The sequence below is a fragment of the Hemiscyllium ocellatum genome, chromosome 23, assembly GCF_020745735.1.
Source record: "Hemiscyllium ocellatum isolate sHemOce1 chromosome 23, sHemOce1.pat.X.cur, whole genome shotgun sequence".
Classification (NCBI taxonomy): domain Eukaryota; kingdom Metazoa; phylum Chordata; class Chondrichthyes; order Orectolobiformes; family Hemiscylliidae; genus Hemiscyllium; species Hemiscyllium ocellatum.
In genome coordinates this window covers 5,370,540-5,395,114 of record NC_083423.1, presented here as the reverse complement: position 1 = coordinate 5,395,114, position 24,575 = coordinate 5,370,540, and the positions used below count along the sequence as shown (strand labels likewise).

At 40.7% G+C, this 24,575-nt stretch overlaps 1 protein-coding gene across 1 annotated transcript; it reads right to left on the bottom strand.

Annotated features, from left to right (window-relative positions):
• Positions 1–9,467: 9,467 nt before the first annotated feature.
• Positions 9,468–22,089, bottom strand: ucmaa (upper zone of growth plate and cartilage matrix associated a). Its single transcript, XM_060843084.1, has 5 exons — positions 21,942–22,089; positions 20,799–20,864; positions 20,624–20,719; positions 13,382–13,480; positions 9,468–10,367 (listed from the first exon to the last, which is right to left on the bottom strand). The coding sequence occupies exons 1-5, from the start codon at positions 21,997–21,999 to the stop codon at positions 10,270–10,272; spliced, it is 417 nt and encodes a 138-aa protein (XP_060699067.1). The 5' UTR covers positions 22,000–22,089; the 3' UTR covers positions 9,468–10,269.
• Positions 22,090–24,575: the final 2,486 nt, after the last annotated feature.

Sequence of the window (24,575 nt, the reverse complement as noted above, 5' to 3'; positions counted from 1 at the left end):
CCAACACCAAACCTTTCCAATGTGTAAAACAAATATGACCATACAACCCTATCGAATGCCTTTTCTGAGTCTAATGAGACTACTACTCCTGGTATCTTTCCCTGATGGCAGGCTTGAATCATATTCAAAACCCTTCTAATATTATTGGATGATCTACGGCCCTTAATAAACCCCGTCTGATCCTCCTTTATGATATGTGGCAATACCCTTTCTGGTCTCAATGCTAACGTTTTAGAAAGGATTTTAAAATCTACATTAAGAAGGATATTGGTCTGTATGACGCACGATCTTCTGGGTCCTTTCCTTTTTTAAGGATAAGAGAGATATTTGCCTCTTTCAACTAAGGTGAGAGACAGCCCTGACTGTATGAGTAGTTATACATGTCCATAAGTGGACCAGCCAATATTCCTGTAGATTCTTTATAGAATTCAGTTTGAAAACCATCTGGGCCAGGTGCCTTACCGCTCTGAAGTTGCCTGATTGCGTCAAATATTTCTTGGACTGTTAGGGGAGCATTTAAGAGTGATACCTGTTCCGGAGTTAGGTAGTCCTGTCTTCACAATCCTGCGATTTATACAAATCAGAATAAAATTTTCTAAAGATTGCATTAATCCTTTTATGATCATGAGTCAAAATACCCGTACTTTCTTTGATAGATGTGATAGTTTGAGAGGCCTTTTTTTTCTTTGCAAGAAATGCTAAGTATCTACCCGGTTTGTCGCCAAATTCATATAACCTTTGTTTTGCAAATAATATTTCCCTCTTAGCCATTTGGGTAAGTGTGGTGTCCTAAGGGCCGTAATCCTTTGCAATTTGATAATAGAAGGTCTATCAGTGTATGCTGTTTCAGCTGCTTTTAAGCGAGCTTCGAGCAGACGCTGTTCTTCTCCCTTTAATTTTTTCTGGGTCGCTGAGTAGGAGATGATCAAACCTCACGCGTAAGCTTTGATGGTCTCCCATATCACTGATGGGTTGCTAGCCGTATCTAAATTAATTTCTAAAAAACTTTTAAATTCTTGAGAGAAGTACTTTACAGATTTACTATCTTTCATCTGGAAGGGGTCCATACGCCAATGCCAAGAGGATGTCCCGTTGTTCCTCGCCTTGATTTCCATATATACAGCAGCTTGATCGGAAATTGCTATACTACCTATTTTACAGGATGATATAGAATTTTTAAAAATCGAGGGAGCAAAAAACATATCAATTCTGGTATGACATTTATGTGGATTGGAGTAAAAAGAAAAATCTCTGCCCTGTGGATGAAGACATCTCCTTACATCTACTAATCCTAATTCTTTGTTCAGATCCACCAATTGTCTAGATCTGGGAGATACTCCTGCAGTACTTTTAGGAATCCTATCTATTTCTGGATCCATAATACAATTAAAATCTCCCCCTATAATTGTATGACGGGCACCAAGAGCCATCAATTTTGAGAAGGCTTCTGTTATAAATTTAAAGGGGTGTGCCGGGGGGCAGTACAAATTTAAAATCCCATATTCCTCTCCACTTATAAGGGCTTTAATAAGAATATATCATCCAGATTCGTCTTTTATCTGATTTAGGATTTTGAAAGGGAAATTCTTCTGAATAAGAATAACAATTCCCCTACTTTTTGAGCTAAAAGAAGAAAAAAAGGCCTGATCAAATCCATCCTGTCGTAATTTCAAGTGTTCTTTATCCAACAGGTGTGTCTCTTGTAGGAAAGCTTTATCAACTCTTTCTTTCTTGAGATTTGATAATATTTTCTTCCTTTTGACTGGCTCATTACTCCCCTTGACATTCCAGGTGCATCACTTAACCGACTGATCAACCATAATCGTCCAGGCAAATCCGAGACCCCTCGGGAGGGGAAACCCTATCCAGAACATCCCGACCATAGAGCATATAAAATTCACAAAAATAAAGGCTCTCTAATACACTCACAACAGTATAAAAAAAACTATTTCTAAATAATTAAAAAATATATAAAATGTCTTTAAATGGAGATTTTCCCCCTTGTTCCCAGGGCGTATCACTTCTTTTCCAAAGGTCCAACGTATCCTCTCCCAACCAGTGCCCCACCCTTGACCCAGGTGCTCCTCAATAGGATGAGAAGAATTCAAATATACTACAGAGCTAGAGTTAACAGTGAGCATCCTACCCCCTCACCCACACCAACACCTGGATATATTTGGTAATGTTAATACCATGTATAAACATATATAACTATAAAATTACAACCTCAACAAGTAATAATTAAATATAATAATACAAAATAACAAGGGAAAACAACCCCGCTCCTAGAGACAGAGGTAAAATAGAATAAGGTAACTACCTCCCCCCACTAACATTAACTAGACCCCCCCCCGGGTTATATAGAATAATTTTAAAAAACCAAGGGAGGGGAAGAAAATCGTTAAGTAGAGAACAAATAAATAAATCCCTCTGCCCACCCCCAAGATAATATTAAACAGTAAGGTTAAAAAAAAGGAAAAGAGGGGTATATAAACCGGAGTGGGTGGGGAGGCAAACCAACATCCATTATCTCTTACGATTTATCTAAGAGAGTCCAAAAATTCCTTAGCCTTTTCCAGCGATCCGAAGTTATACACGGATCCTACATGTTTAAAGTGTAGCGTCGCTGGGTAGCGTGAGGAGGACTGAATATTTAAGTCCCTTAAAGACTTCTTCGCCTCATCGAATGCCTTCCTCTTTCGGACCAGAGCTGGGGAAAAGTCCTGAAATAACATGATCTTGGATCCTTTATAGATCATGGCTTGGGAACCTTTTCCAAGATTTCTAGAGGCTTCTAGGAGTATTTGCCTCTCCTTATAGCTCTGCAGCCAGAACAGGACTGGACGGGGGCGCTGGTTTGAGCCGGGCCCATGTATTGCGACCCGGTAGGCCCATTCTACCCATACCTGGCCTGATCCAGCCTCCAGATTTAAAAGCTGTGGCAGCCACTGTTCAAGGAACTCTGTAAGCTGGCCTTCCTCTTCCCGTTCGGGAAGGCCCAGCAAACGAATATCTTTTCGATGACCTCTATTATCGAGGTCGTCAATATGATTCTCTAAGGTCCGGACCCAATCCACGGCTGATTGCGCTGTAGTTTCGGAGGTCGCGGCCTTTAGCTCCGCCCCTCCGACTCGGCACTCGATTTCCTTAATGTCTTGGTCGTGCTTTTGCAGTGCGGCTGAGAGTGAGTCCCTTTGGCTTCGGGACTCTTCAATGAAAGTGTCGATCTTCGCATCCAGTTTGGAGATGATTTCCACGAGGCTCGCCACTGTAGGTAAGTTCCCTGGGGTGGCTGCGGACACCTCTGCTGCAGCTGGAAAGGGTGGGGGGGGGGGGGTCCTGCTTGCTGAGAGCTGCTGGCTCCCCTCCCTTCAGTCATTTTTACCGAAGATTAGATTGTTTAAATTTAATACTAAGCAACTAATTAAATTAAGCAGCTATTTTAAATAATTTAGTGAGTGTGGTGGGTGTGGGTGATCCACTTTGCCCAAGTGAAGCACCGTAGACTCAGACTTGCTGGATCGCCACCATCTTGGATCTCCCCCAAGAGACTTATTTTTAATACTCTGATGGGCTTGAAATAATTAAAATTTAAATTAATCTGCTGGAACTGTAGGCAACTTCTTATTTATTGTTATTATTTTCCTGACTTCCAGTCCTATACAATCCCTGACACTGTTGCAAATTCTTTTTAATAACTTCAAAAGCTTATTTTCTTATAACAACTGTTTCTTAACATGCCAGTCTGGGATTAATGATAACTTATTATTTTCTAATTATTTAAACTTCTTTCCTTCAGAATACTGCTTAACGTGTTGTTTCATTCAAAGAGTTCTCAGTACTTCAGAGCTTTATAAAAGCTTCTTCCTCAATCAGCTTCTCAGCACAGACCAAAAATAGAAGACAAAGTCTGTAACGTTTGATTTATTTATTGTTGTGTGTAGTTTGTTAAAAAATACAATGAAGTGTGTTGTGTAGTTTCGCCACTCTCCAACACCACCTTCAAACAAAGAAAAATAAACCAAAACAGAATTTAAAGACAGGAAACTGAAGGAATAGATAGTATCCAACTTTACAGTCCTTTCATGTCAAGTGCTGTGTCATAGCCCTGGTAGCCAGGCACCAGTCCCCTTCACCACACTGCCACCACAGCAACAAAAGTTGCTCCTCACTGGCACCATCTTGCCCTCACCGCTGCGTCCTCACTGAGCCCCAATAATGCAGACATTAATGATACTGCCACATTGGTCCAAACTCAACTCCACTGCCATCATGAGTCTGCTTTGGGCACACCTCATCAGTGCAGTCACTGCTGATACCACCAAGTCCCCTACTGGGCCCAAACTCGCCTCCACCACCATCTCCGTGAATCTCCACGACAAGCAGACGCCACTGGAAACCACAACTCACCGTCACCATGAGTACACACTGTTGGACCCATTTGCTGCGGCCAAGATCCAACTGTTCACCAAAAGGTAAGTAAAATGAAATAGAAGAGGAAAAAACAGTGAAGAAACTAAAAGAAGATCAGACAAGCTTTGGGCTCAGAAGCCCGAGACCACTGTCATTTTACTTCATAGGATTATTTGGTTCAAGTGGCCAAACACGTCTTTAGGCTCCACATTTGTCAACTCCCAAACCCTCCCATCATCCATCCCTGTTAGGCCAGATTCTAACATGGCATGGAGATAAGAATGGGTTGCCTGTCACCTTCTCTTGTAACTGCAGCAACAATGATAGTTATTCAGACAGGTGATGATGTAATGCATTTATGAATATGACCTCTTTCCAACGTAATGTCATCCTTACCACCCATGTGCCCTCACGGCTTTTATTCCATTTGCCTCCTACAATGTGCACTATGAAGGGCTATTCCTAGTACACAGCTAGGCATTAAACATGGTACCAATTGCAGGAATGCTGCAATGTTCTGCCAGTGGCAAGTACTTCCTATGCTCTCTGGTGAGAAGCATGGGTGTGACACTATAGGGCAGTGGTATGTACATAATGAGGTGAGCAATATAAAATTGAGAGAGAGAACTCATGAGTATTCAAGGTGACAAATCCAACATGAAACTCCCCAAAATGGGCACTTAACTGATTTTAAATAAAATTCAGCCCACTTTCTTTACATCTTTCGTATTTAGCCCATTGATCATTTTAAATACTTCTATCAGGTCATCCTTTAATCATTGCCATTCTAGAGACAAGAAGCATTCTGTTGGTCTTTTCTTGGTGCTTTCAATTCTTGAATGATGCGTGTGATTCATTTTTTTTTCAGTCTTCATGGTCTTCATTAGTGGCGGGATGGTGGCACAGTGGTTAGCACTGCTGCCTCACAGCGCCTGAGACCCGGGTTCAATTCCCGACTCAGGCGACTGACTGTGTGGAGTTTGCACGTTCTCCCCGTGTCTGCGTGGGTTTCCTCCAGGTGCTCTGGTTTCCTCCCACAGTCCAAAGATGTGCGGGTCAGGTGAATTGGCCATGCTAAATTGCCCGTAGTGTTAGGTAAGGAGTAAATGTAGGGGTATAGGTGGGTTGCACTTCGGCAGGTCGGTGTGGACTTGTTGGGCCGAAGGGCCTGTTTCCACACTGTAAGTAATCTAATCTAATTAGATGACAGCATATGCACAGAGCAATTAGCTCATGATTTTTTAAAAAACTGACATGCCGGATGTCTGACCTGTTCTTCACAAAGTACTGAGTACATTTGGGGGTTGGTTTAGCTCATTTGGTTTGTGAAGCAGTGCAATGCAATGCTGTCAACATGGGTTCAATTCCCACACTAGTTGAGATTACCATGAAAGACTGTCCTCCTCAATCTTCCCCCTTGCCTGAGGCATAGTTGCCCTCAGGGTAAATCACCATCAGTTTTCTCTCTCATGAGAGAGCAGCCCTATGGCCTAGTAAGACTAGATTAGATTAGAAACAGGCCTTTTGGCCCAACAAGTCCACACCGACCCTCCGAAGAGCAACCCACCCAGGCCCATTCCCCTACATTTACCCCTTCGCCTAACACTACAGGCAATTTAGTATGGCCAATTCACCTAACCTGCACATCTTTGGACTGTGCAAGGAAACCCACGCAGACACTGGGAGAATGTGCAAACTCCACACAGCCAGTTGCCCGAGGCAGGAATTGAAGCTGGGTCTCTGGCTCTGTGAGGCAGCAGTGCTAACCACTGTGCCACCCTCACTGGCGACTTGACTGAGCACTTTTGAGTTGGAGTAGGATGAATTCCGCTATGCGAGTTTATAGCTGCTGTCATCTTTTTGCTGTTTGATTAAAATAATCATGCAGCACCTTAAAAGTTTAAACAAAATTCTAAGCCCATTTTTAAAGGATCTTTGTTCCTTCTGTTTAAAACAAACTACAGCCATTTATTATTGCATTAAGCCTTGCCAAAATGTTTAATTGTGCAATTGGAAGGTACAGAGTGGGAGTGTGATAGTTGGACCAGATATGTCTGCATTCCATCTTTTAAAAAAATATCCAAACAATATTTTTAAAAAGTCTTTTGTTTATGCAATTTTTAAAAAATAGTGTGCTTAATGTTTTGCTTGGTAGGTTCAACAGAAATGCTCCAGTTAAAATCTTCTAAAGAAAACTTTTAGGAAAGACATTTTCTTCTCTGCTGACTGAAGGTCCCTCTTGAAACAAGTTCAGACTGTTTCAATTCAGTTTCTAAGAGCACAGTGTAAATTTGTAACTGAATGAGAAATTGCTGAAAATCTTCACCATCTGTTGAGAGAGAAACTAAGTCAATTCAGGTCATTGAATCAATCCAGTCCAAAAGGAGACTACTTGATCCATTGATCCATCCAGTTAGTTCACTGCAGAGCAAAGACCTTTCATTAGAAATTTGGAAATGAAAAAGATTAGAGATGTACCAATGTTTAAGCAAGTATGGAGGCAGGAGAAGGAAAGATCTATGAATGAAGGTGGAAATTAAATGACAACTAATGATTCAAGGCAGATTGGGGATGGTGGAACTGGTGAAGAAACTATTGGTGTTTCTAGAGGAGCAGTAAATGGCAATCACACAATCATTCGCATCACCTGTGTGAAAACAAATTAAAATTGAATTTGTTGGTCATGTTCTCATTTCAAAATACTTATCGATCTTAGACCATGAAATGTTTTTTGTAATATGTGGGGATAAAAAAATTGTACTCAAGCAGTGAGGTTGTACTTGTGGAGTTAGAGAAGAGATACATTGTGAAGAGTAGGTGGGAACTACCTTTTACCTGGTTAGAACAGCTTACTCAGATACTGGTTACTAAAATGAAAAATATTACATTCGCAAAGTTGTTATTTTAAAAAATGGCATACTAAAAATAGCCCCATCCTCAGTTTTGTGTTGTTTGAAAACATTTCCTGAAAAGCCCAATGTTAGACAAAGTATTTAGTTTGGCCAGAATATAACTAAGTGAATCCAGATACATCGCGTTTTATAGTATTTCCTGCTGATGAACTGAATGTGTTTTCTGCTTTTGAAAAATACACACATGTTCATAAGCCATCAGGAAATGGATTTATCTACAAAAGTATGCATTGCTTCAGGCCAGGTCTAGTAACACAGTAAACAAACATTGAATCATTTTATTGGCAATTTTAAAAATATCATTTTACTTGTCAGTAACTATCTAAAGTTAGTCAGATCTGATAAGACTTCTGCCTTTGTTTCTGAACTCATTTCAATTATTTCTTTTGAAACAGATGTTTTCAGTAGGGAGTTAGATCGGATGATCGCAAGTTCAAATAGTGAAAGAAATTCTTTTCCCAACACTGAAGATTTTTAGCATCCAGGTGTTTAGGAGGATTATTAGATTTGATAGGGGAAATAAAATCTTTTTTTTTGTAGTGTGGGAGTCCAGATCCAGGTGGGTATGACCTTAACATTGGAGCAAGGTTGTTTAATGCCAATGTTCTCGATTGGGGTATAATAACATCTCCAACTGGTAGTGGTTTAATCTGAGAGTCACCACATCTCAGGCAAGGGGAGAGGTTGAGAAGGAGAGTGGGAATTGAACCCGCAGTGTTGGCATCACAGACCAACCACCAAGCTTAACTGTCCCCATTTTATAGGCTGAGGCAAAGGAAGGTATAAGGATAAGGCAAAATGCATTGGATACTGGAATTCTAAAATAAAAGCAGGAAGTGCTGGAAAAGCTCAGCAGGTCAAGGAGAGAGAAACACTTAACCTTTCAGTTCCTGTTGACTGATCATTGGAATGAAGAAGGTGGAAACACCAGGGCTTTGATGCTGTTGAAAAAGGGGTAAGAGTCAGGCAGAGCAATATGGAAGGCCAGGGATAAGTTAGAGGGTGGGAGGGATTAAAACCAAAGGTATTGTAAAACATAAGGGAAAGATAAAGAAACAAAACTTTAGTCCAGCGCAGGTGTAACTGCAAAAGTAAAGGTTAGCTCTGCCTGAAAGGAAAATCATGATTGATGCTGAGCGAGGGGTTAGATTCTAAATCAGCCATTATCTGATGGCACGGTGGCACAGTGGTTAGCACTGCTGCCTCACAGCGCCTGAGACCCGGGTTCAATTCCCGACTCAGGCGACAGACTGTGTGGAGTTTGCACGTTCTCCCCGTGTCTGCGTGGGTTTCCTCCGGGTGCTCCGGTTTCCTCCCACAGTCCAAAGATGTGCGGGTCAGGTGAATTGGCCATGCTAAATTGCCCGTAGTGTTAAGTAAGGGGTAAATGTTGGGGTATGGGTGGGTTGCGCTTCGGCGGGTCGGTGTGGACTTGTTGGGCCGAAGGGCCTGTTTCCACACTGAAAGTCTAATCTAATCTTACTGAATAAACCACAAGCTCCAGCTGCTAATTGGCCTTTTTTCTGTTCCAATTTCCTATATACCTGAACATCTCATTCAAATTCAGTCAGTACACATCAGAAATGTTGGCCTCTAACCAGTTGTTAGGAGCTTTAATGCATGGGTTGCTTTGCAGATTATTGGAAACTCCTTCTGTCGTTCGAGTTTCGGTTACAAATAGAATTAACTTTATTGACTTATGGGACAATAAGTGAGTAGCTGCAGTTTTAAACAGGTCACTGCAGTGTTTGACAAAGTTAATAAAAATCCCACTATTTTTTGGAAATTAACTGCTTCAAGGGTAGAGATACATGTACATTGGGGAAAAGAATTTCAGTGCAGAAAGGTGGCTGAAGTCATGTAAATCTGGTGAGTTTTTTTGTTAAATGATGTACCATAAGATATTTCCAAGCAATAAAAACTCCTCATAGAAACCTGAGTAGGTCAAACGTGAAACTTGGCAACCTTAGAATTTCTTGGAGTTCTCGATGTATGGAGCTGACTACAATATTTAAATTTCATGGATTAACTCAGTTTGTTTTGTAGAAGCCAAGTATATTTGCCTTCAGTAATGTCAGCTTCAATCACCAGTGGTTCAAAAAGTCACTATTAAACCTTTAACAAACTCTACCAACAAAAATATTGGGATTAAAATTATTTATTCTGTTATTTTTTAATATTCTGCATGCGGTTGTAGTACAGCTTAAGTACATAATTAAAATGTATATAGTAAAAAGGAAATTATACAGCAGAAATATTTGAATTGAAGGGGAACCTTCAGCTGCCTGGGCCCTACACTTTGAGTTTTCTTTCCTAATCTCTCTGCCCTATCTTCAAGACTTGTTTAAAAACTTACCTCTTCAATTAAGTACTTGGACATTTCCCTTAATATTTGCCTTGGTGTCTAATTTTGTTTTATACATCCCTGTGAAGCGCCATAGGACTTTCTATAACAATAAAGGTGCTTGATAAATAGAGGTTGTTGCTGAGAAAAGCTATCCTTCAATACAGGGAATCTTAGATTAAATAAATCCTAAACTATGGGAAAAGATTTTAATAGCTTGAAGCTTTTGCTGTTTCTTAGCAGTCTGATATTCTGCACGTATGTTACATATGGGAGACTGCCTCATGCAATTTTAATATTCCTCTTTGCAGGAATGTGAAAAATCTTTTGAATGAAGCAATGCTTCAAATTTGTGAACTTGTTACAACATTGAAAGAAAGCCATACAGTATTTATCAAAGCTATGCCTATAGAAGCTGCACACAATAAATCAAAAATATAAGTTGATTCCTCGTCCTTCTGTTGCCACTTTGAAGAGAACTTTAATGAGATTGTAGGACACAAAATCTGTTCTATCTAACCAATCTGTACATGATGTTGCCTTATATTAAAGTATGCAGTTTCACCTTTAACTAATAAATCTGAGGCTCACTGGATTCTTTCAATAAATGTAGCGGTTGTATAGGTACGAAGGGTAGAGACCATCATAGTGCCACTGACGCCACGACTCAATCTTTTCACGAGATCTTTCATATTGTTCTATGGAATAATTAGAAGAAAAGGATTAGATTGAAATTGACAATTAGCTAAAGAAAAGGATTACCACAGTGTTCCAGATTTGCCCTTGCTCAGAAAGTATTTTTTGGGTTATTCAATAATTATTGTTGGCAACTAAAAGGCATCAACAGCACAATTGTTTATCTGATTGTTGATTTGAACTGAAGCAATATCTACCAATGAAATAGTTTAACTTCCAGAAAATGTATATGCATCCCTCGTATCACCTGTTTGTGGTTTAATATGAGTACAGTATTGCCAATGTACAATGAAAAAGTAGAGAAATATCACAGCCTTGCACTTCCATGGTGAAGTAAATTATAAAGCATCCAAATGAGGATGACGTGGATTATAATAGTCAGTAAAAGGTTTTATTTTATTTTGTTCATGGATGGCTTTAGTTTTAATGAATGCTTTCAGTATTGGATTGAAGTTGTGTGCTGCTTAAAATAGTGTTTAAAACTGCTACACGTGTAACTAGAGAGCAGGTTCAATGATAAGTATCGCATAAGATAACGGTTGTAAGTTTGAAGACCAATTCATGGTCTGAACGAATATATTTATATATTTCCCTCTCAGAGGGAACCTCCTCATGATTCAAGACATAAATGTATCATAAGCTCTTCATTCTGATATGATAACTTCAAAAAAAAAGCTTAAATATACATCTAGTCATATAAAAGTTGTTGCTATAGCTAAATATTTGGTCAAAATGCAGGTCGTTGACGTTGACACAAGTAACATTTTGGAGGTATTGAAATCCTGTCTTTGTCACCTTGCTAGTAGAGTGTTTCCAGGTCAGAGTCTGTCTCCACTAGCACCACCCCCAAACATAGAGCCATCACTGGAGCTGATAGTATATCCGCAGACTCCAGGAGCTGTTCAGTCACCTTCAACACTGTGCTTTTCTATAATTCTATCAATTCAGCTTGCACAAGGTTGAGTTTGCCTTTGGAAGCAAGTGATAAGAACCAAAGAGTTTGCAAATTTTGGACAAAATCAAAGATCAACTTTTACACAAGATCAACCGTTACTCAAGTAATATATGGTAGATATTTGTAAAAGGTACCATGTTATGTACTCCTGATAAACTGGTTAAATTCAATAAAATATTACTTCAATTTTGAAAACTGCAAATTCTATGAGTCCTCCACAATAGTGCAACTAAGCCTGTGATCCAGCACCAAGGCCACCTACTTCCATCTCAGGACATCCCTCAGCCTCTACTCTGCCAAAGATCCTGTGTTGCAAAGAAATAAAAATGGGCTCAACCCATTCAGTCTTTCTTCACAAGACAAACCCTTTTATCACAGAAATTCTAATGAACTTCCTCTGAGTTTCGATTGTAAGTATGTGTTAAACAAATACACCAAAACTGTACATTGTACTTTTTAATGTGGTCTCACCAATTCCCTACAACGATGTAGCATAACTACTCTACTTTTATACTGCACACCCTTACAATAAAGGTCAACGTTCTACTTGCTTTCCTGTTTACCATAACTTCCTGTTAACTTCTGTGATTTATGTACAAGATCACCACGTACAGCAGCAATCTGTAAGTCTTTGTTTTAACTAATGTTCTGTTTTGCTATTCTTCCTGTTAAAGTGAACAATCTCACATTTCCCCAAATTTTATTTAATTTTTTGGCCACCTGTAATCATTTATGGACTTTGTCCTCCTCATTTCACATGCTCCCTAGATTCCTCACTGTCCACACCTCAAACATCAAGGACAGTCAACCAAAAGCCAATGCATCCATGCTCCAAGAGGCATTTGGAGACTACCTATTTTTGTATCATCAGCAATTTCATCAAGTTATTAATATAGAGTGTAAAAAGATGAGGCCCCAGCACTGATCTCTGTGGTACTTTACTGTTTGCCAAAATGAAAAATTGTGCACTTAACTTGCCTCATAATTTTTTCCTAGCGAGCTAAACACTATCTAAGAAAGTATTTTACCCTAATGTCACAAGTTCTTATCTTCTGTAAAAATTTCTTATGTGGTACCTTATCAAATATCTTTATCTACTCTGGACATTATAATCTCAAACACACCTCATGTAGGATTGTTACATTGAGTGGAGAAGACTTTTGACCTATTAGCCTGAGGCGTGAAATAATAATATTTTCAGTTTCTAAAACGAGCCTTTTTCCGGGAGTAAAATACTAAGGTTAATATTGACTGTCTGTCATTTCTGCCATCTCATACATCTCTGTTCCAAAAGGATAACTTGTTTCTGACCATTACCTCCAAAGCACTGAGTAGTTTGTAAAGAATATATCATAATAGCTTGAGTTAACTCCTGATTATTGTCATCAGAAAGGTATTTTGGGTTTACTTTTGCAGTTGGCCATGTAAATTTGATAATTGTACGTTCAAAGACCTTGCTAATTCAGTAAAAGATTACTTTCTGCAGAACCCCTCAGTTGAGCAATAAACCTCTGCAGCAGTTCAACATAATTTCATGGTAAGTTGCCAGTCACCTTTTTGGAACAGAGATCCTGCCATGCGGGTTAGAAAGTGTAATTTAACAAACATTTAGTGCAGATCAATGTCACACAGTCAAAAATCTGATCTTATGGAGATTATTACAGAAAAGAGGATTTTTTTAAAATTAGCAATATATATATATAAACAAGAGGACAAAGATTTACAGCAATCTGGAAACAAAGCCAGGGTGATGAGAGAAAACAAAACTTAAGATAGCGAATAGGGAGAGTGTGGAATGCACTGCCTGGACATGTAGTGGAAAGGAGTTCAATTGCGACATTCAACGGGGCATTGGATGATTATTTGGATAGAAATTATGAGCAGGGACAGGGGAAAACGGCAGAAGATTAACACTAGGAAATAGAACCAGTACAGATGCAATGGGCCAAACGGTGATTTGAGAATTTTGTATATTTCTAGTTAACTGCATAAGCCATCACGTAATTCACTTTGAATATACTCCAATTTTACTCATCATTTAGGTTTTCTCTGAATCCTTACCATCTTGCTCCTCTTCTGCAAAACTCTCCCATTCATCCAACTGTTCCTCATGATATTCCTTCCTTCGTTCATCAGCTGCAAGCCTTTGTCTGTTCTCAGCTGCAGGGAAGATCATTTTTGAACATGTGTTGACTTCTGTATCTTTACCAATGCACATATTTCAAATTGTCGCAATGATTATCCAAACATTTCTTTTAAAGCATGATAATGAGATTATTTTGCTATAGTAAATTAAAATTGTTCATTCAGCACGGTAAAATTCATTTCATGCTGGTTTTGTACATTGAGCTTCTCGATTAAGTAACACAAACTTCATTTTGAGATTAGACTTCCTTGGATTAAAAAAAATCTATTAGAAAGTCAACATGAAGTGTGGCAAATTATGAACAAATGCATAAAACACAAGAGGGGAATGATGATGTAGTGCTGATGTTACTGGACAAGACAAATCTATGGGGTCCTGTGTGATTAAATTGAAAGAGAGTTCCAACCAATGCATCTGGTGGAATTTATTTACTAAATCTAGATTTTGAACAAAATAGTTTCAGTATAAACAGTTTGACCATGAAACTACTGGATTGCTTTAAAATTACACCTGATGTGCTTAAAGCAAGGAAGACAAATGTCTTTACTGGCTGGACTCCACGTGACTCAGGACTCTCAACAATCAGGTTGATTCTTAACTGTTCTGAAATGGTCAAAATGCCTCAAAAACAAAGCCATTCCTGAAAACCGGTCTCAAGCAAATCTGTCAGCTCAAAGCTGAACATCTCTGAGGCACTAAGAGCCATCAACATGTATTCAATGACAATCTGTAACTTCATGGCCCAGCACCATTAACATCAAGTTTGGAACTGACTCCTGGTGATTGGAGAGTGCAGGAGGACACGTCAGGAGCAGTACCAGGCATGCTTAAAACTAAGATGTCAAAATGGTGAAGCTACAGTTACCTACTTAACTGTTCTTTGGACTGTCATAGATAGGCAATTAATGCTGCCCTAGCCAACAACTCCATATTCCATGAATGAGCATTTTTTTAAAATATTAAACAGATAAAAACAACATACAATAGTCAGGCTGAGCAATCCTGGAACCAACAGATCAGATCTAAGCTTTGTAGTCCTGTCACAATCAGTCATGATTGATGGCAGATAATTAAACTACAGAAGGCAGAGGCTGCACAAACATCCCCCATCCTCAACGTTGTGGAAGCCCAACATGCCAATATAAAAGACAATGTTGATGCATTTGTAGCTCTCTTTATCCAGAAATACCAAGTGGATGATCCATCTTGGCCTCCTCCTTAGGTCCCCTGCATCACAGAGGCAAGTTTTCAACCAGTTCAATTCACTCCACCTAATATTAGCAATGGCTGAAGTCACTGATACGGCAAAGACCTAGGTATGGCCCTAGCCCAGCTGTTTTAGTATAGCCACAATACTAGCATCTACTCAGCAAGGTGGAAAATTGTCCAGATATGTCATGTCCACAAAAAGTAGAATGAACTGTACCAGTTGTCTTTTAATCCTCAAAGTGACCTATGGTGTCATTAAGCAACCTTAATGCGCAATAGCTTGCTCACAACAGCTCAGCTTGAATTCTGCTAAAACATTCAGTTCCTGACTTCATTACATCCTTGGTTCAAACATGCTTAAAAGCACTGAATTCCAGAGGTGAGGAGAGTGTGACTGTCCTTGACATCAAGGCAACATTCGACCAAGTGTGGCATCAAGGAGTCCTAGCAAAACTGGAGTTGATGGGAATTGGTAAAATTTTACTGGTTGTAGTCATACCTGGCACAAAGGAAGATGGTTGTTAAAATAAAGCCAACTGTGGATGCTGGAGATCCGAAACCAAAACAAAATGCTGAAGAAACTCAAGTTCTGAAGAAGGATCACTGGATTTAGAATGTTAATTCTGTTTCCTCTTCATTGATGCTGCCAGACTTGCTGAATTTCCCCATCATTTTCGGAAGATCGTTGTGGATGTTAGAGGTCAATCATTTCGCACTCAGGATATCACTGCAGGACTTCCTCTGGGTAATGCTGCAGGCCCAACCATTGTAACTGCTTTGTCAATGAATTTCCAAGCATCACAAAGTTAATGCTGGGGATTTTTACTGATGGTGATAATATTGAACAATCTACAATTCTTCACATACTGAAGCAGTTCATGTCTGTGCACAAAATCAAGATCACATTCAGGCTTTGGTTGATAAGTGACATGTAACATTCTTGCCATACAAGTGCCAGGCAATTACTATCGCCAACAGGAGACAATCTAATAATCTTCCTTTAATTGACATTCAACTGCATTACCATCAGTGAATCTTCCAACAACATCCTATGTTTAAAATTGATCAGAAACTAAACTAGACTAGCTACATAAATACTGTGGCTACAAGAGCAGGTCAGAGGTGAGGAATATTGCAGTGACTAACTCACCTCTACACTCCCCAAAGCCTGTCCACCACCTACAAGCCAGGATTCTGATGGAATACTCCCTACGTAATACTCCCTACCTATAATCAGTGCAGCTCCAACTCAAAAGATTTAATACCATCCAAGATAAAACAACTTGCATGTTTAGTACTCTATGCATTTCCTTAAACATTTACTTGTGGGTCATCTGCAAGATGCACCAAACCTCCTAGAAGGACAATGGCAGCAGATACATGGCAGCTGACTAGGAAATATATCACTGTGCTTTCAGTATCACAGGGTCAAAATCCTGGAACTCCCTCCTTAACAACATTGTGAGTGTCCCTGCACCACATACACAGCAGTCACTACATTCCCAAAGGCAACTGGGATGGGCAATAAATGCTGGCAAGCCAGTAACACACTCATCCCATGGAACAAAAATTAAAATGTTTGTTCACACATATTAAAAAAGTAGAACATGGATTAAAACTAAATGTGAATACCAGCCCAATAAGATGTCAAAGAATTTCAATTAAGTTTGTTTAAAGCACTACAATAATTTACAACCCAATTTAAAGGTAAAATTTAGGGGTAGCCTCATTCAATTTGAATGCATCAGGTTCTGTACCATAAACAGATTCAATGAGAGTCTCTTGTAGAATAATGGTAATGTCCCTACCTCTGAGCCAGGAGGCCAGTTTCAAGTCCTAACTGCTCCAGAGATGTGTAATAACGTCTCTGAAAGGGCGATTAGGAAAATATGGAGACTGTTAAAATTTACAATTGTATCCAATATACATTGATTCATGAGGGGTGAAAATCTTTTCCACAAGAAGAAATGAGTTCTCCTATTGTACTGTTGCCAGTCCTCATCCAAACCAGTCACAGATATAGCATTGGCAGAGCACGGACGTAAATTTTCTTTCAGTCCAAGTCCAATGGCCCTCAAAACAAAACCTAAACAATACATAGGATTTTAAGGAAAACGTATTTTAGAAGCAAGATAACTCGTGGAAATGGAATTAAATGACTATCAACAGTAGAACCATCTACAGATAAACCATAGTAACACTTTTTCCAGACCTCTATGCATCATTTGAAATAGCTGCTATTCATGGATTGTAGGAGTATATATGATGTTGCTAGTGGCATATTGAATGAGTAACAGGTGATGGGTGGGTATTTTACTATACAGCCATGAAAGAACCCCTTAGGCACACGAATAGTCCTTCAGAGCTCCTGTGCTAAGTATAGAATGTACATCTAGATGGTTGTGACAAGCTCACGGTTCAGCAGAAACATTGATTAGGTTAAAATAATTGGCAGAGTTTCTTATAGATGGTGCAAAGCATCTCAAAGAAAGTCTCAGCTTCCTTGTTATTGTTGGCTGTGGACTGAAAACCATTATGAGAGAAATCCTGATGGGGTCAGGGACGTCATTCGCCATGCTGATAACAAATTTGATTACCATGGCAACCTGAAATTAATGTGGGCTTGGAAACTAAGTATTGGCCTTTCAGATGGTAACAAAAAGACTGTTTATATTAGGATTAACAATGGATTAGTCAGTGCGGAATTGAATGAAATTTGGTGAAACTTTCCAGTGGTCAGAGAGTAACCACAAACTGATGAAATCTGTTGACATGTTTGTTGAAATTGGCAGCTCTGAACATCTGTAACATTTCACTAATTTGCCATAAGACACTTTTTAAAAGCCTCAAAAACACATTATTTCCAAATTTTGTCTAAATAATTTCAGATTACTCATGTTTAGGATATTAAAGTATTTAAAGGTTAAAAAATAAAACTAATGCTAATGGTTAAACATTTTTTAAAATCCTAAATGTATCAGATGCATCAATTTTCAGATTACATTGATTTAGACAATGTAACATTTAAAAAAAGCTGAGCCAATATCACTGATCAGGCAGTCAAATATTAAGAATTAAGTTATTTCAAGTGCCTACCTAGTCAGGCTCCTAATCAATTTCAATTCCCTAGTGTGTAATGTCCTCCTGAAGATTGAATAAAATGGATTTTGTACCTTGATATATCAAGGAAATTGGCTGAATTCACTATGATTTACGGCCTCTTACATTACTAAAGTAACATGGAGTGAGAGCAGGTCATGAAATTGGTCTTCATCAGTAGCGCAGAATGAGTATCACCAAATCCACTATTTCATTGGAGCTGAACATCAATCTGACAGGGAAGCTGGTACTAATATCCAAGCAGATTTTTTTTTAAATAATGTATTCTTGATACTTGGGCATCATTAGCTGACCAGTGTTTGTCCTAGAGAAGGTGGCAGTGAGCTGCTTCCTTGAACCACTGCTGTCCACGTGGTGCAAGTACATGTGCTCCGCTATCAAGTAGTTCTGGTGCAACTTGTTACAACTGAGTGGCTTGCTAGGCAATTTCAGGGGGCAGTTAAGGCCAGACTGGGTAAGAAGAGCAGATTTCCTTCCTTAGATGACGAGTTGAGCAGATTCTTTTTGCAACAACCCAGTACTTTCTTGACCATTTATTGAGTTATATTGTACAAATTATTATTTAATTTAAATTTCCCCAACTGCTGCTTGAACTGATCTCTCCAAAATCTCATTAATCCACATGCCTGGCTCACTCAACCACCAGTGTTGTGCTCTCATCCCCTAGTTACCTAAAGACTGTTTTCTGAAATTTGAGTTAACTTTTACAATTGCAACTTTACCAGTAGCAGGTGCCTCTGCCCAGTCGGTTTTGTTTCTGAATTTATATTGTCTAGCACTATCAGATAAAGAGACATTGTTGAAATAATAAGCTCCTTCTCACAGACTCCATGTTTCTGTGGCATAGAAATAATGACGTTCACTTAACGTGTGGAAGGTCCAAGATTTGAAACTTTTCAGAAATATGATGAGGAAAAACCATAAGGTGGGGTCAAGGATGACCTGATTGGCCATGACCTCATCGAATGGTGGAGTAGATCTGATGGGCAGAATGGTCTACTTTTGCTGCTAATGGTCTTACACCCAAACTTTTCCAGCCAGACAAAATCTGAAACTCGTCTGACTTGCCTTCCTTTCCTCTGATTGAGAGTTTGGGTACTGGACTCACCTGGGAGTCAGAAGATTCGGATTAAAATTTCACCATGGAGCTAGTCTAAGGTAGCTAGTACTCAGGTACACAGTCTGTTTGGAAGTGTATTTTGTTTGTGTGCGATATTAAATTGTGCCTGCTCCAGTCAATGTAAAATGAACCCAGTATTTTGAAGAGCAGGGAATGCTGCGGGTGTTCCAGCCAGAGCATTCCTGCATCAATCAAATCACCCAGTCGGAATAATGTGCTCATTCCTTCCTCTCCTGTGAGTCCAGCACTTTTTCCTGCAAATAGACCTAGCGCTGGTAAAAAAAATACTTTGGGCTGTTCAAGGTTGAAAAAGCTCGTTTTTAATTATTTTTGAGACCTAACACTCAGAAACATCCGGTTATTTCAGAGATTTCACAAGGGTAAGAAAATGTTGGGACTGTCCGGAAATGGAGTTATTTCACATTCCCCTCCAAAGCAATTTACTAATGCAGAGTTTGAGAGCTTTTCGGTTTATTAAGATATTGTTGCATTTTATGTATCTGATCATTGCTAAACTAAACTGAATGTAAAATACAATCGGTTAGAGAGAGGAGCTATCGACTTTGCCTGTGATTATTGTAATCTCGCTATGCCCCAGGCTAATTCCCTCCCGGTGTTAGAGTTTCGCAGGTCTCCTGACTGATAGAATTGATGGCCAACGCACAATGGTTTAATTTTATAGCAGCCAAAACTGCCTCCAACGGGGAGATTGCACCATTCAGAGTGCCTCGGACTCAGGGGAGTATGTGCAGGGAAAGCAGGGGGTCAAGATTTGGATTCTAAAGATTGATAGACCCCGAATGGTCCTGGGTTGGACCAGGCTCCAATGAAAGTGAAATCTGAGGGAGCCTGACTCCAGACTGTCCTATACCTCCCAGAATGAGCTCAGGCTTCCCAAGGCAGAGACACCTAATAACAGCAGCTTCTGTCGAGATCTCATAGGCTCGAAGTTTTCTGTTTGAAACCTAACCCACAGTACACTCTCTCTCTGTGTCTCCCCCCACCCACAGAGTTTCAGCTCAGGGAGAAATGGACTATGTGGAATCCCCAGGCCAGCTATCCCCAATCCCCATGTAGAGCCACCAAAGACCAGCTCCTGATATTCCACTCCCTGGCCTGCAGGATATTGGATAGTTTTATTTTGGTTCATTGTAATTCTCAGATTTCTAAAACTGTTAGAGCCCCGGGGGGAACATTCACAGGACCCAAGAAACATCAATTCCTGCTCCCCAGCGCCCACTCCCCATTCCCAATTACCGGCTGCTTCCTCCGTTTAACCGGCCCTTCTCTCTCTCTCTCCCCCCCCCCCCCCCCCCGTTCCTCCCTTTCCCCTCCCTCCCTCTCGTCCCTTCCCTACCTCTTTTATCTATCTCCCTCCCCTCTGCCTCTTCCTCTCTCTCTCCATCTCCCCTCGCTTTCTCCCTCTCCCTGATGAAGGGCTTTTGCCTGAAACGTCGATTTCGCTGCTCCTTGGATGCTGCCTGAACTGCTGTGCTCTTCCAGCACCACTGATCCAGAATCTGGTTTCCAGCATCTGCAGTCATTGTTTTTACCTTCTCTCTCTCCCTTCCCTTTGACTCTTCCCCCCTCCTTCTGTTCTCTCTCCCTCCCCTTTTCTCTGCCTGTACAGACACAGAGGGACAGCGGGAGGGGGGGTGTGCTGGGGACAGAGGGGGGTAGAGCTGTAGTTTTGACAGTTCACACTCACCCATCATTTCAGCCCTGGATTTCGGTGAGCGCTTAGCACGACGCTTAAAGAAATTAGAGGCGTCTTGTTCAGAGGCGAAAACCTGCCTCTTCATTCCTGCCAAATCAATAAAGAGACGTTTCATTGGGACGAATAAAAGCGGTTTGTACTGAGGCAGTATTGAAATTCCTCTTACGTTCCTGGTTCTCTGGTGTTCTCGCTTTATCCACAGGCACCGCGGCGCTTTCACTCTCCCTGAGAACTACACAGGAGAAAATCAAAACAGAAACACATTTAATTGGGATAAAGGCACAGACTACCAACATTGAAAAGACAAATCAGGACAGCCAGATTTTTCAAATATTGGGGGCTTCTATTAGAAACTTGCACAGTTTATTCAGTGTCTCCGCTGTCCCCCTCCCCCAGCCCTGTCTGAAGGGAAAATATCCTTCAGGTCTCCTGGTATTAATGAAAACACCAAACCGAGCAAGTGCACATTGAGAATAAACAGTCCCCAGGGATGGCTCTCCTGTTTTACAGCAGCAATTCCGTGATTCTGAATTCTTACCTTTTACTGAACCGCATGTTTAAGAAGTAAATGTTTTGTGTTAGTAATGTGTCCATGTAAAGTTCCAGGACCAAGGGGGCTAAGTATCATAGAGAAGCTCTGACTGTGCACTCATTCCAGGTTATTGCAATTACCCGAGCCAGAGAGCTCTGGTCAAACGACAAGCAGGGGGACACGTTCTGTCTGGGTCTGCCTGCCTGCCTCTCTCTCTCTCTCTCTGTCTGTCTCTCTCTGTCTCTCTCTCCCTCTCTATGTCTCTCTCTCTCTCCCTCTCTATGTCTGTCTCTCCCCCTCTCTATGCCTGTCTGTCCCTCTCCCTCACTCCCTCTCCGTGTCAATCTCCCTATGTCTCTGTCTCTCTCCCTCTCTATACCTATCTGTCTGTCTTTCTCATTCCCTCTCTGTGTCTCTCTTCCTCTCCCTCTCTATATCTGTGTCTGTCTCTATCTGTCTCTCTCCTTCTCTATGTCTGTCTGTCTCCCTCTCTATGTCTGTCTGTCTCTCTCTCCCTCTCTATACCTATCTGTCTGTTTTTCTCATTCCCTCTCTGTCTGTCCGTCTGTCTCTCTTCCTCTCCCTCTCTATATCTGTCTCTATCTGTCTCTCTCCTTCTCTATGTCTGTCTGTCTCCCTCTCTATGTCTGTCTGTCTCTCTCTCTCTCGACGGTCCCTGACAAAAGCTGGAACTCAAGATTAGAAAAACACAAAACATGCAAAAATAAAGCAGCATTGTTTTCCGAGCACAGGGATATTTGAATAATTTTTACTCACTTCCCAGAACAAAGATGGTCCCGAGACACGAAAGCAAAATAAACTGCTTCCATTTCATCTTCCCGGGGATCTCAGTGATCAGAACAATCGTGACTTGGGTCAGTTTTTGAAAGCAGTTTGAACATTCCACATGTGTTAGAGAGAGGGGCAGAGTGCAGGCATTTCAACCTGACGGGGGCGGAGTTCTGGCTTCTGAACACTTTCATCTCCAGAGTCAGGAACTTGGCCCCCGTGAGGGCACGAAATCACAAGAAATAGAAACAAGATCAGAAATTGCAGGAGAAACTCTGGCAGCATCTGTGGAGAGAAAGCAGTGTTAACATTCCCAGAATTCTCTCCACAGATGCAGCCAGACCCACTGAGTTTTTCCAGCAATTTCTGATTTCCAGTGTGAGCAGTTTCTTTATAGATTGGATTAGATTCCCTACAGTGTGGAAACAGGCCCGTCGGCCCAACCAGTCCACACCGACCCTCCAAAAGTAACCCACCCGGATCCATTTCCCTCTGACTGATACACCTAGCATTATGGGCAATTTAGCATAGCCAGTTCACCCTAACCTGCACATCTTTGGACTGTGGGAGGAAACCAGAGCACCCAGAGGAAACCCACGCAGATGCGGGGAGAATGTGCAAACTCCACACAGACAGTCGCCCGAGGCTGGAATCGAACCTGGGGCCCTTGTACTGTGAGGCAGCGGTGCCAACCACTGAGCCACCGTGCTGCCCCTTTTTAGAAATAGGAACTGGAGTAGGCCATTCAGCCCCTCTAGCCTGCTGTGCCATTCAATAGGATCGTGGCTGATCCAGCATTTCTAATGTCCGCTTCCCTGCCCTTTCCCCATAATCCTCGATTCCCCAACTGATCACGAATCTATCAGTCTCAGCTTTAACTGTACACAAGGACTCTGTCCCCACAGCTTTCTGTGACAAGGAGTTCCAAACACAACCTTCAGAGAAGACATTTCTCATCTCAGTTTTAAATTGGCACTACCTTATTCAGAGAGTATGCCCTCTGGATTTTATGAGGGAAACTCTTTGCACTCCCTACATACTCCCATGAGGGAAAACAACCTCTCAATATTCACCGTTAAGAAGCTTATGTGTTTCAAGCGGGTCATCGCTCATTCTTCTAAACTCTAATTCTAAATTCCACTTCAGGTGTGTCCTTCCCTTAACCAGTTTTCAGTGGATATTGACAATCAATAGCCAGTGTTAAATATATTTTAGTCTGGCTGAGATAGACAACAAGTGAATTTATAATGATTATGTTGAATGTAGCACCCCATTACATAATATGCTGAGATTTTATTAAAAATAGGACTGCAAAATTAATTTTAAAAAAGTTTAGTAACAAGCAAAACTGTTATAATTCTGCAAATCAAAAATCTTGGATACAATCCTCAGTGAGTTTCTGGCTAGATTAGTCTAATTGTGAATCAGCAACATTATAAATGTAGTCCAGCACAGAATCAAATCTCACTGTGATCAAACTGATGTCAAATATTATCTTAGACATAAACAAAATATATGTTTCTTTCAAACATTTATCTTCAGCCTTTAGCAAAGAGAACTTACAATATTTCCATCTGAAATTGTGTACAGTCAGCTGCCAAGAACCTAATTATTTCATAGAATCCCTACAGTGTGGGAGCAGGTCCTTTGGCCCAACAAGTCCACACCGACCCTCCGAAGAGTAACCCACCCAAACCCATTCTCCATTTACCCCTGACTAATGCACTAATCCTACACAATCTTGAATATTATGGGCAATTTAGCATGGCCAATTCACCTGACCCGCACATCTTTCGATTGTGGGAGGAAACTGGAGCACCCGGAGGAAACCCACGCAGACACGGGGAGAACGTGCAAACTCCACGCAGACATTCACCCGAGGCTGGAATCAAACCTTGGTCCCTGGCGCTGTGAGGCAGCAGTGCTAACCACTGAGCCACCGTGCTGTCCCTTATGGATAATATTGAATAATTAATAATGTGTGGAGTTAATTTTCCCAGATTCCTTACATTTGAGTCTTTTTCATAGTGAATAATGTTGACGCCACATCACTGCTGCTGAAAGACAAGTCGAAAATTTCAGCACCGTTTTCAAAATGTGGATCCATCCCTGAAATCACCTCAGATATTAATGACAGGAGTGTTGCACATTTCTTATTAAAGACAAGATGCTGAATCATTCTAAATGTGTAGAATACAACCTGGTTGCTGGGAGGATGGGGTCTGAAGAAGGGTAAATTCCTGATGAAGGGCTTTTGCCCAAAACGTCGATTTCGCTGCACTTTGGATGCTGCCTGAACTGCTGTGCTCTTCCAGCACCGCTGATCCAGCATCTGAAGAAGGGTCACTGGGCACAAAATGTTAACTCTGTTTATCTCTCTCTCCATGGATGCTGCCAGACCTGCTAAGTTTCTCTAATACTCTGTTTTTGCACATGACAGGGTGTTTGAATTATTTTGATATCATTCATTAAATCATGGAGCATTCACAGCAATCACCTGGATCATTTGCAGCAAACTGTGCATACACTCTTCCTGCAAAAGAGAAAGTATGTGTGAGATTGGGTGGACTTTTCCCTTTAGGACCTGATTTCAAATCCAGCGCAGGAACACAGGCCTTTACT